Source organism: Trachurus japonicus, chromosome 13, assembly GCF_045865225.1.
Source record: "Trachurus japonicus isolate A0001 chromosome 13, Traja_1.0".
Classification (NCBI taxonomy): domain Eukaryota; kingdom Metazoa; phylum Chordata; class Actinopteri; order Carangiformes; family Carangidae; genus Trachurus; species Trachurus japonicus.
Genome location: NC_140919.1, coordinates 26,614,815 through 26,631,546, shown reverse-complemented (window position 1 = coordinate 26,631,546; position 16,732 = coordinate 26,614,815). Strand labels below are relative to the sequence as shown.

Here is a 16,732-nt window from a genome sequence, read left to right as displayed (position 1 = left end):
CGCCCTAATTGGCCAGAGTTTTAACCTAATAACAGTAAAACGGTAGAGTTAAAAAAAATTCACCTCCCTCAGAGTGTGTGCGGGGGTAGAAACTATCGATTGAGACCAAAAAACGTTCTGACAGCAGGCTTTGATCATGTTTATTGAGGATGTAAAGTCGGCGATTTTAACATGGGGGTCAATGGAGAATGCTCCCTTCTGACACCAGCCCCCAGAGGAAGCCGATTGCAGTTTTTTGAACGCGGAAGTGAGCTTCACTTCTCAGACCGACAACTGCCCTTTTGGGATCAAGGAATGAGAGACCGGATGAGACCGGCCGTTGTGGCCGTCAGGGTAACTGTACCAAGCTGGTGCGGAAGCACGTGTAGCCGATGTCATATCTCGCCCTCTGCGTTGTGTTTCTCTCGGTACGGACTGCCCTAGGTGGGGTTCGAACCCTGGTCTCCTGCACGGCAGGCGACGATGCTAACCATTTTGCCAGTGAGTGCACATCTGATACACGCGCATGAACTCTCTACAGCAGTGCAGCTGATGCTGTCATATAGTCAGAATGGTATGGTCCTGGTTAGATTCGACTACGAGGTTCATAGTTGAATCAGACCCCTCCGAATCGAATCGTCGAATAGTCGACTTTTGGAGGTCAGCCCTAATTATTTCAAAGGGTTGCTAATGGCACATGGTTTGGATATTTTCATGTCTGGGAAAAATTTGGGATAAATGGGTTAATTAGCCGCCACAGTCTCGTTTGGGCCCACCACAGAAAAAAAAACAGCGTTTCACCATCTCGTCATCATGTCATCTCCATGCCATGTATTTGTTCTGCTCAGTCACTGAACCATGTGCATTCACTAATTAGCTCACCTTCCTGGCTGAAGAGCTGTGCTGATTGGACTTTAGTGCATGAACAGAACAAATACATGGCATGGAGATGACTTGATGACTCCACAATTCCCACCTCTGACTGCTAGTGCCGCTCTGCTGCTCCCACAGTGGCTCTGCACTTCTCCGAAAACGTTGGAGCAAATTTCCTTACAGGTGTTGTTTGGATAAACTGACCACGGATGAATTGATCAGCTCATTGTAAAACATTTATTTATTTACTTAAGTAAATGTGGTGATTTTTGTATGTACACAGCCCCGAGGTAGCGCTGCTCTTCTGTCCACACCTGAAGCTTCACTTTTCATTCAAATAAACGAATGTGACTGCCACAACTGTTAGACTTCATCAACGAGACCAGCATTTATCTTCTAAAAATAATTTAACCAGCCAGCAGTAAACCTCTTAAAACCTGTGGGTAAGTTACTCGGCTCGTTTTCTCCCTTGGGATGAGGACAGAGTTTAACTGGCCGATGAGCTCAGCTCCCCGCCTGCTGCCTCTGTGACGGCTGGTGCCGCTTGGCTGCTCCCACAGTGGCTCTGCACTCCTCCGAAAACGTGGGAGCAAATCTACTTACAGGTGTTATTTGAATAAACTGACCACAGATTGGGAATCTAAACTGTCATGTTCTCACATGAAAAAATATTAAAGGGTTAGTTTGGGTCTTTTGATATGAATCTATATGGCATCCCCATAGAAGTGATGAAGCCATCCCTTGTTTTAGCACAGAGCCAAAGGGAGAGCTTTATGAACCTGATGTGATGCTGAACTTCGTCAGATGGTGTTAGAGCCATAGACTGTTAGGTAGACCTATATAAAAGAGGTGGGTGATCGTTGCAGCGCAGTTCATGGTGGAAGATCAGACCGACAAACATACACAGACAGACAGCGTGCATCACCTGCACCGGACGGTGCTGCTGAAAAAAAAAGAAAAAAAAAAGAACGGCGCTCCAGCCAGCTGACGTGCAGCTCACCTGCGGCTCACCTGCAGCTGTCAGAGGAGCCTCAGTTCTCTCTCTTTAGCCTGGTGTTTGGCTGCACTTTGTTTAAAAGAGTTCAACATGTGAAGATCTACTATCTGAACACCGGTCAGCTGAGCCAGAGCACAGTGGACGCAGCTGGTGTGGAGGCTCGCTATTTTATAACGGCAAGAAAAAAATAATCATCCTGATTGTCTGATAACCTAGTGTGTGTACATTTGTCGGGCTGATCTTCCACCACGGACTGCACTGCATTACTGATCATCACCCGGTCACCCTGTCTGTCACAGCTAAGCTGTGGTCTAACTTCAGCTTGTCACTTCCCTGTCCCTCCTCTCTCTCTCTCTGTCTGCTCGTTTTAACTCCATCTGACGAGGCTCAGCATCACATCAGGTTCATAAAGCTCTCCCTTTAGCTCTGTGCTTCATCACTTGTGTCATAATCAGATATGTTTATGTGAACTATCTGAGCAGTAAACTCCGTGAAACAGCTGATGGAAACGCGCACAGCCGTCTACAGGCGGCAGCGCACAGTGATACGGAGGGAGAGAAAATAGCGCCAAGCGTTTGCGAGGTCAGACTTTTTCGTGGACAACGGTTTTGTGATGCAAATGTATCACTCTTTTGAACGCAAATTGTTTTGAGAAGAAACACGCTTTATTTTCGTGACCCCAGCCAACTAGCCGGACTACATTCGTCAGCACCGAAACCAGGCCGGAACTCCGCTCACGGGACGCAGTCCGGGGAAAGTCACTGTCACAGCACGTAACTGGTGATGGGGATGCCATATAGATTCATATCAAAAGACCCGAACTAACCCTTTAAAACTTAAGAAGGTGACGTTATTTCTTTACTCGCTGCTCACATTACTGTTTAGGCTGCAAGACATCCGACCGCTGCTGGTCGCAAGCCAAAGCCATTGAGGACGTGCATGCAGCGTCATTTGACATCACATCTGCCGGACAGCGCGGGAAATTCAGACCCAGAAATGCAGTGCATTACACAGCACACAGCCTGTTCAGGGCAACGGAGAGATACGCGAGTGGGCTCATTCTTTTTGGTTTTGAACACTTCGTCACTCATTAGCATAAAAAAACTTAAAACGCATGTGTATTTCTCCACAAATCCTGCCTCAAGTTCCTTTAATAGTGTATTTTTTTACCAAAAGATTTTGCACTGGTCGGGCTTAGGCAATGATGAAAGGAGTTGGTTAAGTTTAGTAAAAATACCAGGTAGAGGCTAGACAGGCCAGATAGATAGTGAGAGTCCAGAAGTAGAGAGTCCAGATAAGTAGGAGGGAGTCACCCGTTGATTAATGCACATGTCCTTATATTGAAAGCCTTGTCATAATGGTGGGATTTTGGCATGTCGGAATAGCGGTACTGTATGTCTAAATGGTGGTATGTCGGAATGGTGGTATGTCAGAATGTGTGCCGGTTGTTTGTTGTTGTTGTTCAGTTTTAGGCTACATCTGTTACCTATTAGGCTATTGTGTTGTGCACACTTTCTTCTATATGCATAAGAAGGGATAGCCCAATGTAATAACTTAACCTCTTATATAACCTCTATAGGTGCACCCCCAAGCTGCAGCTACTAGTTCAGGTTCAGCCACAAGCAAAACAGTGCAGCAGAAAATTCAGTTTCAGAAACCAATAAGTGAAAAAAGAGCGAAAGAGATAACAGATGACATTGTGGAGTTCATCGCTCTCGATATGAGACCTATTAATATGGTGAAGGCTTCCAGAAATTAATGCAGAAGATGGAGCCGGGGTATGTTGTGCCCTCCCGTCCCAGCATTTCAAATACCTTGACTCTGAAGTACAGCGAACTGCGCCAGCAAATTTCAACCACTGTTGAAAACGCAACTCAACTGCCTTAGCCCTCACTACGGACATTTGGACTTCACTGAGCATGGAGGCGTACATGACTGTGACAGCCCACTTTGTCACCGAGGAGGGTAAACTAGCCTTGTACGTTTTGGAAACTACAGAGATGGAGGAGAGCCATACCGGGGTGAACATCGCACAAAGGCTCGGAGAAGTGCTGGAATCATTCCACATCCCAAATTACAAGCAAGTTGCGGTTGTTAGTGACAATGCCAGGAATATGAAAGTGTGCATGGAGACACTTAGGAGCCAGCCTGAGATATGGGGAAAAGTGCAGGAGGTTTACAGTGCCGGACACACCCTTCAGCTATGCATAAACACTGCTCTCAAGAACGACCGACTATGTCGGATGATAGCTGCTGCCAGAAATCTCGTGGTGCACTTTCATAAAAGTGCAAAGGCTATGGCTGCCTTGAAAGAAAAACATGCTTAACAGAATGTGGCAAGGTGAAGAGGACCCGGGCGGGGATTGAACCCACACCTCCCGGGTAAGAGTCATGCGCGCTTGCCAGTCACCCAAAGGGACATCCCTTTGGCCAAGTAGCCAGGGCACATGATCAATTGGAGGCATAGTGACAGGAACCTCAACTGTCACATCTCTCCCCCTCTTTTCACAAGCACGTCCTTGTGCTTCCGCGCAGGCTGCCACACATTAGGAATCCATGGACCCACCCCTAGTGCTACATGGATCCTGCCAACAACGCCAGAATGTGGCAAGGTGAAGAGGGCCCAGGCGGGGATTGAACCCACACCTCCCGGGTAAGAGTCATGTGCGTTGCCAGTCACCCAAAGGGACATCCCTTTGGCCAAGTAGCCAGGGCACATGATCAATTGGAGGCATAGTGACAGGAACCTCAACTGTCACAAGAACATCACAAAACACAAACTTATTCAAGATGTCACTACCAGGTGGAATTCCACTTATGAATTGCTTAACAGACTGATTGAGCAACGATGGCCAGTGACAGCTGTTCTCTCCGACCCCCAAATCACCAAGAAAGGAGATCGCACCTTGGATCTGACCCCAGAGCAGTGGAACCTGGCACAGGAAACTGCATGTGCTGGGGCCCTTTTTCAGACTGACTGAACTGTGGTCACGGGAGCTGAACGTGTCAATCTCTTGCATAGTCCCGATGCTTTATAACTTAAAGAGACGCCACCTGTCACCGCAGGATGATGACAGCCCTCCCATCCAAGAAATGAAACAGACCCTGCTGACAGAGATCGACAGAAGATGGCAACTGCAAAACCTGGAACCCAACAGCATCTATCTCGTCTCTGCAGCACTAAACCCGCGTTGGAAGCAACTCAGATGCCTCGACGACGACCTTGAGAAGAAGGATGCTGTTTACTGTGAGGTGAGATATAGCCTTTTTAAACTAATCATTTAATTTCATTAGCCTATGTCACACACTTAGACACACCACTATCTTGTGCTATACAGGGGATAGGCTATCTGACCAATTATTGCATTCTGATTTAAACGTTGTCAACCTGGCCGGACACCTGTATGAGCGACACAGGGAGGTTGAACAGCCGCAAGCAGAAGCAAGTGGGGAAGACGATGGGGACAACACTGATGCACCGTCGGCCAAAAGAAAGAAAGAAATTAACCTTTCAATGCTGATGCAGTCTGGCTCAGACGAAGAGGGGGAAGAGGAAGGGGGAGACGCCATAAAAAAAGAAATGGAACAATATATTAAGGACACAACCAAAGACCCAGGTTGCCCACTTGAGTGGTGGAACTGAAACAGTGTCCGCTATCCAAAACTGTCACTTGCCGTAAAACACTGCCTTTGTGTTCCAGCCAAATCAACGCCGTTGGAAATGATTTTTTCAAAGGCGGGATACATTGTCAGTAAAACCCGCTGTTCTCTTCTACCCAAAAATGTGGACAAACTCATCTTCCTTGCCCACAACATGAGGAGAACCAGAAAGGTTGGACAGGAAAGAACATAAAAAAAGCAGCAGGGAAAGTGAAACGGATGATAGCTGCCAAGCTGACTGTATTTTGTGGGAGAAATAAAAATGCTGCTGCTGAAAAGTTTTGCAGGTTATATCTAACATGCAAACCATTCTTTATTTTGTTTTATAAGTTTGTTTTGTGTGTTGTTCTGTTGTTTAACTGCATTGACTGTTTGCACTAAAGCCTATACCTGCCTTTTAAATCTAGGTTAAAAACATTTCTCTTTTCATGTGCTTATAGCTGAGCTCTTTTTAAGAACTTTCAACTTTATCTATTTTCTTTTCTTTTACTTTTTTTTATGCTGTTCTTTTAAAAAAAAGTTTTGTCTTTATGTGAAGCACATTGAGTTGCCTTGGTATGAAATGCGCTATATAAATAAAGATGCCTAGCCTTGCCTTGCCTTGCCTTGTTGCATAAAACTTATTTTTATAGCATTTAACGTTAGAAGATTCATAATAGCCTATGGTTCGTTTTTGGAATAATGCACTGCTTTTGGGCTATAATTGCACTGCTGCTGACAACCACCTCGTTCTGTGTTAAAAAATGATCTGCCAATATTTTATTGTTTATTTAGGCTGAAATGTTAATGGTTCCTTTATTGAAGTGTACGCTGCCGTTATAAGAAAAATGTTTAGCCTATTAAGGGGACAATTTAATTCCGTGACATTCCTTCTTTTCTTTTTTTTTGTTTTGCTGTTTTAATTGCGAGTGATTTGAGGACGGATCTGTGAGGAAAAATATTACACATGGACAACTGTTTCAACTGTTTTATTAAAATAAAAAGTGTGTTACTATGAAAAAAGTGTGTTACTTCACTGTCCCATTTACGTGGCTCTCTTCGGCTGCTCCGCTCTACCTCTACATGACGCTGCTACTCGAATAGTGACCCCGAACATTCGGATAGTAAAATATGCTACTCGTTGCAGCCCTACTGGTTGGTGTTCAGCATGCACATGAACAACAGACCCATCCCATTTGTTCAACTGGTTAAAAGCAACACCACATGCCTGTTTCTTTGCATGTAATGTAGTGTAAAATTTTGTGCATTATGGCTCATATAATGAAGGAAACATAAAATGTGTAAGGCCCTGTTATGTTTCCTATATAATCAAAAGCGTGTATTTCATTTATTATATAATCTGTTTAATTCTTATTTTGATATCATTTTAAAGCAGAAGTAAGCGATCCGGTCGTTTTGGCTAACTTCCTGTCAGCGGATGGAGTTAGCAGTCCCCGCCCTCGTCCCTACGTCACCACATTCATGCGCATCCCTTGGCTGCACACACAGAGAGGACCGCCCCTTTATGCCGTTCTCTCTCCTCATTGGATAAAGGTTGTAGGATACAAGGAAAGTTTTCTCCTCGGCTTGCAGCAGAGCAGAGTGACTGACAGACCCGTGTTTGGGACCAAACACTCTATATAAGTGATTGCTGTCGGAAGAAATAACTATTTAGGCTAAAGCGGCGTTCACACTGGACGCGATAGACGCGAATACTATCGCGTCTGACGCTTCATTCGCGCCGCTTGGTCATTTTGGATCATTCGCGTCCATCGCTCGCGCGTGACGCTCCGCTCATTTACCGGTATTTCTCAACCCGTTCTCTTTCCACGCCGATCATGGCTGATATCACCACCGTTGCTGCGTTGTACCTGCTGTACAAGTCCCTGAAACGCCGGAAAACCACCCGCCGTCGTGTCTGGGTTCATGAGGTCCTCCGGAGACGCACGGAGCTGGGGGAATTCCACTGTCTCCTCCAGGAGCTCCGTCTGGATGACGACCGCTTCCAGCGGTACCTCAGGCTGACCGGAGCCCAGTTCGAGGACCTGTTAGCTCGGGTCGGTGCCAGGATCTCCCGCCTGGACACTAACTACAGGCGCTCCATCCCCGCTGCGGAGCGCCTGTCAATCTGTCTGAGGTGAGTTGCGGTTTCATACAATAGACTACTGCAAAATGAACATGTAAAAATATTATAGGCTACATTACCTATAATAAAGTATGCTACTAATTTTACCCACTATACAGGAGCCTACGTGGTGTGATAAATGCACATCAACCTATACCTGCATAAACAAACGTTTTTAATTTTCACTTCATATTTTCAGTATTTATTAACTCTTTACTTAGTTATCAGTTTTCCTTATTAAGATTTGAAAATGGTTCTTATTTCAGAATGAGATTACACAATTATACCTAATCTTTTATATGGATAATATACATTGACTTTTTTTTTAATAACAAAGCTTGCAGTTTCCAATAAATTAATAATAAAGTGTAAATGTTGTTAAATGTTTGGAGAAATTTTAAGTGATATTCCGTGGGCTGTTTTTAAGGTTTTCAAGAAAATTAAAGCCTGACCCATTATCTATTTTGTAGGTTCCTGGCCACAGGAGACTCCTACAGGAGCATTGCCAACAGCTTCCGTGTGGGAATTTCTACTGTGTCCGTCATTGTTCCTGCTGTTGTCAGTGCCATCTGGGACTGCCTGGTCGGGGACTTCATGGCTGTGCCCACCACAGAAACCTGGAAGTCCATTGCGGAGCAGTTTGAAGAGAGGTGGAACTTCCCTCTCTGCTGTGGAGCTTTGGATGGAAAGCATGTGTGTTGAAGGCCCCTCCCAACTCAGGATCCATGTTTTTCAACTACAAGGGGACATACTCCATTGTCCTCTTGGCCGTGGTCGATGCCAATTACCGGTTCAGGGTGATTGATGTCGGGGGCTTCGGGAGAACCAGTGACGGAGGTATCCTGGCTAACTCTGCCTTTGGCCAGGCACTTCGTGCTGGAACCCTCCACTTGCCAGTGGACCAGCCTCTACCAGCCGCAGAACACAGAGGACCCCAGCCTCATTGTTTTGTGGCTGATGAAGCATTCCCGCATCGGAGGAACCTGATGAGGCCATTCCCTGGGCGCATCCTCCCCAGAGACAAGAGGATCTTTAACTACCGTTTGTCCCGGGCCCGGCTGGTGGTGGAGAATGCCTTCGGCATCCTGGCGGCTCAGTGGAGGATGTACCACCGTGTCCTCGAGGTCAAGCCGGAAGTGGCAGAGAAGTGTGTGAAGGCGACTTGTGTTCTTCACAACTTCTTACGCATGACAGCCCAGACACTTCCAGGTCTGGGAAGAGTTGGGGCAAACAACTCGGCGAGGGAGGCCATCAGAGTTCGGGACACCTTCTTAGCCTTCTTCAACACGGAGGGAGTGGTCCCATGGCAGCATAATGTGTAGTGCACAAGCACCCCAAAAACGGCTCTTTTAAGAGCCACCCAAATAAAAGTATTGAGCAATGATCCTTTTTTTTTACACCATTACATCACCATCACCAATTACACCATAAAACTTTTTCTTTACTTAAATTATCATTTTGAAACTGGCCAGTCTACAATATCATAGTACTTGAAAGAATGTGTGAAAGAATGACATGAGAAATAGTAGTCATTAAGATATATCTTTTTAATGTGGAAAAATAATATAATAAATAAATCTCTCTCTCTCAAAAAAATATAGTAGTTGTATATAAATATACACAAGAAAATATATATCTACTTAAAAATGAATACAAAAATAAAATAACAAAAAAACTAAGTGGTTAATACAAACAGAATAGAACAACAAAAACCAGGCTTAAAGAACAAAAACTAAATACCAGCCTGGCTCGTTCCCAGCAGAGGCTGCCACCCCAGCTACTCCAGTACATCCATGTTCAGTGTCACTATACCGTGTTCTCATATATTAATTTGTGGATTTGGAATTTTATGTAGTCCCTTTGCTGGGGTGGCAGCCTATGGAGGGAAGGAGCCAGACTGGACAAAAATCTCTCCTCCTCGATCCATGCAGGTGGTGGAGGTGGTGGAGGTGGCCTCTGCAGGTTTAGGATGAGGAGATCCTCAATCCTCTGGTCCCTTCCATCCTTGGCTGCATCAATCCCCCCCACTCTCTTCCTCTTCCCTGTCCGTGCACCTGTATGAAATCAAAATCACAACATTCTGTTGGTGGCATAGTCTGTAAACATTCATTTTCAATTTAGACTGGAGCCCTACAAATAAATCACAATCCTGCTTCTGTACAGTACATACCATTGGTTGAGGCAGCAGAGGCAGGAGCAGCAGCAGCAGCAGCAGCAGCAGGAGCAGCAGCAGCAGCAGCAGCTGTGCCCTCGCTGTCACTTGAGGATTGATCTATAGAGAAATTATTATTATTATATGATCCAAACTTATTCTACAACAGGGGAACACATAGTTTGAGATTTAATGGAAACAAAAGTGAGAGAAACAATACACATATAAACTGCTCTTTCGCCTACTGAATTTGAAAGTGTTTTTACATGTACTTTACTATGTCTGTGTTGTCACTTAACCAACTATCAAAAAATAATGCTGCTGCTGCTGCTGCCTCATCACCAAAGCTCTCTTCAGCGGTCCAGTCTTCCTCGACCCCCTGACCCATGTTGCCACTGGTTTCCCTGGGCGTGGTGAAGGGGTCGAGGAAGGACAGGACCGCAGAGAACCGCCACTTCTTTAATGTCCCCCCCGCTGACCCACTCCTTTTCTCTCCTTCCCTCTTCTTTTTGAGGTAAGTGTCCCTCAGCCCCTTCCACCTTTTTCGACACACCTCAACTGCAAACACATACACACACGCACACGCACACAGAAAGACATGCACATTGCATAATTAGCTTCTAACCAAATTAAATATTAAGACAATAAACATTCACACAAACTGGAAGTGGTAGGCTATCCTTCAAAAGGGGATAATGCTATGCAAGTGCTAACTGATGCTAAATAGAGAAACATGGTCAGTAACGTAGTAAAACAAGCCACAGATAGCTTCAAAACTTACCGGGAAGTCCCACCTCCTCACTGACCTTCACCCAGGCCTCCTCTTTTTTGAATTTGTCACGGTAAAAGACGGCAGCGGTGTCGTACAGCACCGGGTGCCCACACACAGCTACAATTAGCTTCTCCTCCATGTTGATAGCTAGTGTACAATCGTACGTGAGGGAAGTGACGTCGTGACGTCGGCTTGAACTCGTCGCTGATTGGATGTCGCGGCGCGATGCCGCCTGAAAAGTTCAATATTTTCAACTTTATTCGCGTCGCTCCAGACACGCCGCTTCAGACGCTCCGTCCCCCAGACGCTCCATTCGCGCCGCCTCCGCCCGAATCGCGTGTCATCGCGCCATTTACATTGATTTTCAATGTAGAGTTGCCGCTCAATTCGCGTCTATCGCGTCCGGTGTGAACGCCCCTTAAGACTTATATTAACACAAACATTCCGCTTACTTCTGCTTTAAAGGTACAATAAAAGAATGTGGCCAAAATTGTTGCTGCAATCAAATTCAAAACACAGCAGCGCGTTGTCCCCCCTCCCCTATCCACCGGGAACTGCCCATTGGTCCGACCTCCCATTGGTTCGACCTCCCATTACTCCGACAAAATACCCACTGGTCCGACCTCCCATTGGTTCGACCTCCCGTTACTCCGACAAAATCAACCACAAGTCGGACCAATAGGAGGTCGAACCAATGGGTGGTCCGGTTAGTTCGAACTGTCATTTGTGACAAGCTCTTCCATTGATAGGAGCATGCAGCTTTCTCTCTCTCTCTCTCTCTCTCTACGCACATAACACAGATACACGCGCGGCCCAGAATATCACCATATTCAGTCAGAGAGCCAGATCATGTCAGATCGCACACAACCATCATAAATGCTGATCAAGATGTGTAAACTGATAATCAAAGCCCCCCCCTCCCAGAGTACAGAGTAAAAGAAATACACTTTTTTTTCTCTCCCCCCCTCCGCTCGAGCACGGCTGAACCTGGCCGGCTTGAGCTCACTTCACGGGCGCGAGCCTGCTGCAGCCGCCGCTGCTGCTGACAGCAGACTGAGAGAGAGAGAGAAAAAAAAAGTAAATTTCGCTTTGGTTAGGTTCAGGCAATGAAGAAAGGAGTTGGTTAAGTTTAGTAAAAACACCAGGTAGAGGCTAGACAGGCTGGAAGCATAATGAGCGTTATGTTATTAATATGAAGTGCTTGTTTTGCAGTTAATTATGCACATGATCCGTTTGATCCCAGAAAGGAAAAAAGGATCAATGCGCAGCCTTTCCTTTCTGATTGCGTCCGTCTGTCTGTTCGGAGTGGGAGAGAGAGACAGAGAACCCAATCCACCTGTCTGTAATGTAAGTTTGATTTGATATGAGTGTCAAGGTTTAATTACGGACACTAATGAGCGCGCAGCAGTGCGTAAAAGTCGTGCGTAATGACAGCTCCTCGTTGGTGAAACACAATAAACTGCACCTCTTCTTCCACGTGTGTCTTATTGACAGGTGGAGCCTATATGAATAATTATATAAATGCATAGTGAACGGTAAGAATGGAGAGTTTGACTAATAACTAGTCCAGTTCGAACTAATGAGGACCTCCCATTAGTTCGAACTCTCATTACTCCGATTGTCGGACCAATGGGAGTTCGAACCAATGGGAGGTCGAACTAATGGGAGGTCGGACTAATGGGAGGTCGGACCAGTGCCATGGACCCTATCCACCAGGCTCCAGGTTGCCAGACAGCGATGCGCTAACCTCCGCTCTGCTCACTCACAGTCAGTCTCAAAGTCTCAAAGCAGAGTAAAAAGCTAAATATTCATCAACAACCTCACTGTTTTATTGCTCTGACTCACAGTAACTACGAGTGGAGTTCACGTCACCCAGGTGATCTACAAGTTATCGTTAACAGTTAGGCTACATTACCGCTCCGATGCTGTGTCTGTGTGTGCAGCGCTGACACACACACACACACACACACACACACACACAGTAACCCCGCATCTACAGGAGCCTTAGTGCGTGTTATTCACGCCGTAGATGAGCCAACATATGAGACGTCTTAACCGCAGAATACTATTTTGTTGAATAGTATTTGATTGCTCTTTGTTTGAGCTCCTGCTGCTCTCAATGAATGTCCTTCATACAATTTAGATCTACATAATGTACTCGTTGAATCCTGTGAACTTTCAACCTGCATGGGGATCCCCCAAGGGTGGGCTTACATAATCATGACATGAGTTTGTTCGGTTAGCGTTTAGGCCTCTGAAAGATATGGGCTAAACGAGAAGAACGGAGTGTGAAGAGTGCTGAAGAAGTGCTGGAGAAAAACCTTCTCAGTTCCATCTTTTGCAGGTCCGCTGTGAGGGGCCACTTGTGTCATGAATTATGGACAAAAGTCTATCGACTTTGAGAGGGGCTCTGCACAGAAAAGGGCTGTGCAGAGGATTTGAGCTACAATTATGTAGTGATAAGGTGATCAGAACAAGAGAGTGGGGGTACCCGCAAAATCAGAATCCATGTTTTAGCGGGACTGTTGGGGAGCATACGTCAGTCCGACTGCCCAAAAGTCCGACGGCTCATTTCTCCGACTACCCATTCTACAGTGTTAAGGTTAGGTGTAGGGTAAGGTTAAGGGTTAGGGCTACTTTAGTCGGAGAAGTGGGAGGTCGGACTAATGGACGCAAAAATAAAGAAATGTATGGTCGGAGAAATGGGTAGTCGGACAGACGTCATGCGCCCGGGACTGTTAGGGAAAAGATTAATAGTGTTATGGTGGAGGGCAGTAATGAAACTAATGACTGTGTCAAAGGTATATAAGGCATGATTAAGGAGGATGAAGTCAGTTGTGTCCTGTAGCATGCTTGGGTCATGTTTGTGTCTCACAAGTGGTCACTTGAGATCCATTTTAAAGCAGATGTAAGCAGATGCACTTAAGACTAACCACTTGTCATTGGATCACCTTAACACCTTAACAGGACCAATGTGTCAGACCTGTGATAGACTTGCCCAGAATGTACCCAGTTCGTGCATTGATAGGTCGCTGCCTCTGAACAGGATAAGTTGCTATAGTTGATGGACAGATCAATGAATTGATAATGTGTGAAATAACTGCATGCTGATGAAAACCATTCTGTTCAGTCTTCATGAACTGCTCTTTAAAAAAAGTGTAAAAGGAAGACCTCCTGAGCCGAAGCTGAGTTTCAGCTCAGTTGGGATGCATTCATGGGATGAGTAAAGCAGGAAAACAGGTGATTGCTCAAATTCACTCAATGATGCAAATGTTTTCTATGGAATTCCAAACCTGAGCATTACATTTTTTTAAAAAAAAAAGAAGAAGAAATGGTACATTTGTGGATATTTCTTAAAACTGTTTATATGATGGTAAATGAGGCCAGTATGAATACATTGCACTATGTCCATGTGTGCTTGGTGTTAAAGTTACACACTATGCTAGCCCAACCCAAGTTTAAACCAGTTACATTTTTGCAAATCTGTAACAAAGGTTAACCTTTTTATTTGTTGGTGTGCATAGTACAGGATCATGTTAAACTCCACACAGGTTTCATATTTCACTCTTGCTGCCTACTTTGACACAGGGGTTTTCAAATACTTATATTTTACTATTATTATGTCTTTGTATCTTTTTATAATTTGTGCCAATGTTGTACTGATTGTGGTTATCTGTATGAACAAGAGTTTACATGAGCCCATGTACCTGTTTCTGTGCAGCCTGTTTGTAAATGAACTGTATGGTAGTACAGCGTTATTTCCATTCCTGCTGGTTCAGATCCTCTCTGATATTCACACTGTGTCTGCTTCATTTTGTTTCTTGCAGATTTACTGTGCTCATTCTTATGGAGCTGTTGAATATTTGAACTTAGCCATCATGTCTTATGACCGATACCTTGCTATCTGTTATCCTCTACAATATAACACACGTATGACATTCAACAAAATCGCCCTACTTATTGCTTTAACATGGTTATACCCTTGTTTTGCAATGGTTGTTTTGTTATCTTTGACTACACCATTACAAATGTGTGGGAACATCATTCACAAAGTATACTGTGATACCCACTCTGTTGTCAAGCTGGGTTGCCCCAGCACAAATGCAATTAACATGTATGGACTTATTGCAACTTTTAGCACAATCCTTGGAGCTTTACTTTTAATTCTTTACACTTACATAAAGATTCTTCATGTTTGTTTCTCTGGCTCCAAACAGACCAGACATAAAGCTGTCAGTACCTGCACACCTCACCTTGCTTCTCTATTAAACTTTTCTTTTGGGGCTAGCTTTGAAATACTACAGAGCAGGTTTAATATGAATAGTGTCCCTAATATGTTGCGGATATTTTTATCATTATATTTTCTTACATGCCCACCATTGTTCAATCCTGTATTGTATGGCTTGAAAATGTCCAAAATCCGTGTCATATGTAAAAGTATCATATCAAATGTTGAATATCAAAATTAAGTTGTCCAACAGGTTTTCTTATTTATATTAGAACACTGATATATTTTACTGTATAACTGTCCATTGTTATATAACCAATACAGTGCATTAACTCAAATGTGATTTGATTTTCTCTATGAAACATAAATGAAACACCTGCAACAGTTTTAGAAACAGAAGTGTCTACCATGTCATCTCAAATCTAGAAATGAACCTACTGATAGCATATGGGTCATTTCATAATTGCGGGTACATTCCCCGTCTCCCAGAAACACCTTTTGTTATTTCCCACTAAAAATGTTTTTACTGGATATGTTTTAAACAGTATTTCTAATTATATTGAATATTCACCAATAATAATGTTAAGTGTGTATTTTAGGCACAATTTATATGTAAAATATTAATTAAATGATTTCCACCCCACTATTGACTGTCTTCAGGTCATGATTCACACGTTCAACTTGAATTAACATGAAATAATTCAGTATAATTAGCAGTTTTTGTGCTAGATAGTTATACAATCAGTTGCACAGAGTGGCCTGCACCCAGTCCACTGATGACAGATCAAAGACTGTTGGCATGCGTAATCAGGGGCGCCGCTAGGGATTTTGGGCCCCATGAAAAGAATCTTTACAGGGCCCCCAACACAGCGGCAACATTTTTTGATGCTATTTTATATGCAATTATGCATTTTAATGGTTTTTTGACTATCATTACACTACATTTGTGAAAGAGGAACAACATGACAGTTGACATGTACAGTAGGGGAAGAACTGAGCACTCTGAATACAATGGAATTCATTTTTCATTTCCCATAACAGATTCACCTTTGTATTGTTTTGAGACTGTAGTAAAATGTATTATTATTGCAGGCGTTGATGTTTCCAAAACAATAAAGTTATTGTTACCAGGACATTGAAAATAAAACATTTGTGATTATATGTTAGTTAAAGCAGAAGTAAGCGGAACGTTTGTGTTAATATAAGTCTTAAATAGTTCTATCTTCCGATGGCAATCATATAGAGTGTTTGGTCCCAAACACGGGTCTGTCAGTCACTCTGCTCTGCTGTAAGCCGAGGAGAAAACTTTCCTTGTATCCTACAACCTTTATCCAATGAGGAGAGAGAACGGCATAAAGGGGCGGTCCTCTCTGTGTGTGCAGCCAAGGGATGCGCGTGAATGTGGTGACGTAGGGACGAGGGCGGGGACTGCTAACTCCATCGGCTGACAAGAAGTTAGCCAAAACCACCGGATCGCTTATTTCTGCTTTAATAACTTCATGTCATTATTTTTACTGTATTATCATTTCATCATCATGAGGGGCCTCTCTGGGCCCCCCTCAATCATGGGCCTCTAGAATCCGTCTCCTTTACCCCCCCTTTTGGGCGCCCCAGTGCGTAATGGAACCTCGACCTGATTGAATTGACACAGATGAAACCAGGGATGGACTGGGACTAAAAAGCCGCCCATTACTTTCCCTAATTAGGCTCTCTCTTGAGGTGGTTATCACATGTTGGCTGCATTGTCGTGCACAACCGCAACTCTTTTCCCAGGAGGGATAGAATAAGAATCTGCCACTTCTGAAAGTCGATTTGCAAGATTTTCTACTGTGTGTGTCTCAGGCATTGATCTAGTCTCCAAGCACGCTCTCCATTTTCCAGCTGTCGCTGATACAATGAGCAGTTACGGTCACATACGACTCCATTTGAATACTTGTCCATGAGTCCATGGTGAAGCTGACGGCCGG

The 16,732-nt window shown here is 44.4% G+C and overlaps 1 protein-coding gene across 1 annotated transcript; it reads left to right on the top strand.

Annotated features, from left to right (window-relative positions):
* The first annotated feature begins 14,015 nt into the window (after positions 1-14,015).
* Positions 14,016-15,024, top strand: LOC146976096 (olfactory receptor 4B13-like). The gene has a single exon (XM_085794466.1). It carries the CDS (start codon positions 14,071-14,073, stop codon positions 15,004-15,006), a length of 936 nt encoding a protein of 311 aa, XP_085650592.1. The 5' UTR covers positions 14,016-14,070; the 3' UTR covers positions 15,007-15,024.
* The last annotated feature ends 1,708 nt before the right edge of the window (positions 15,025-16,732 follow it).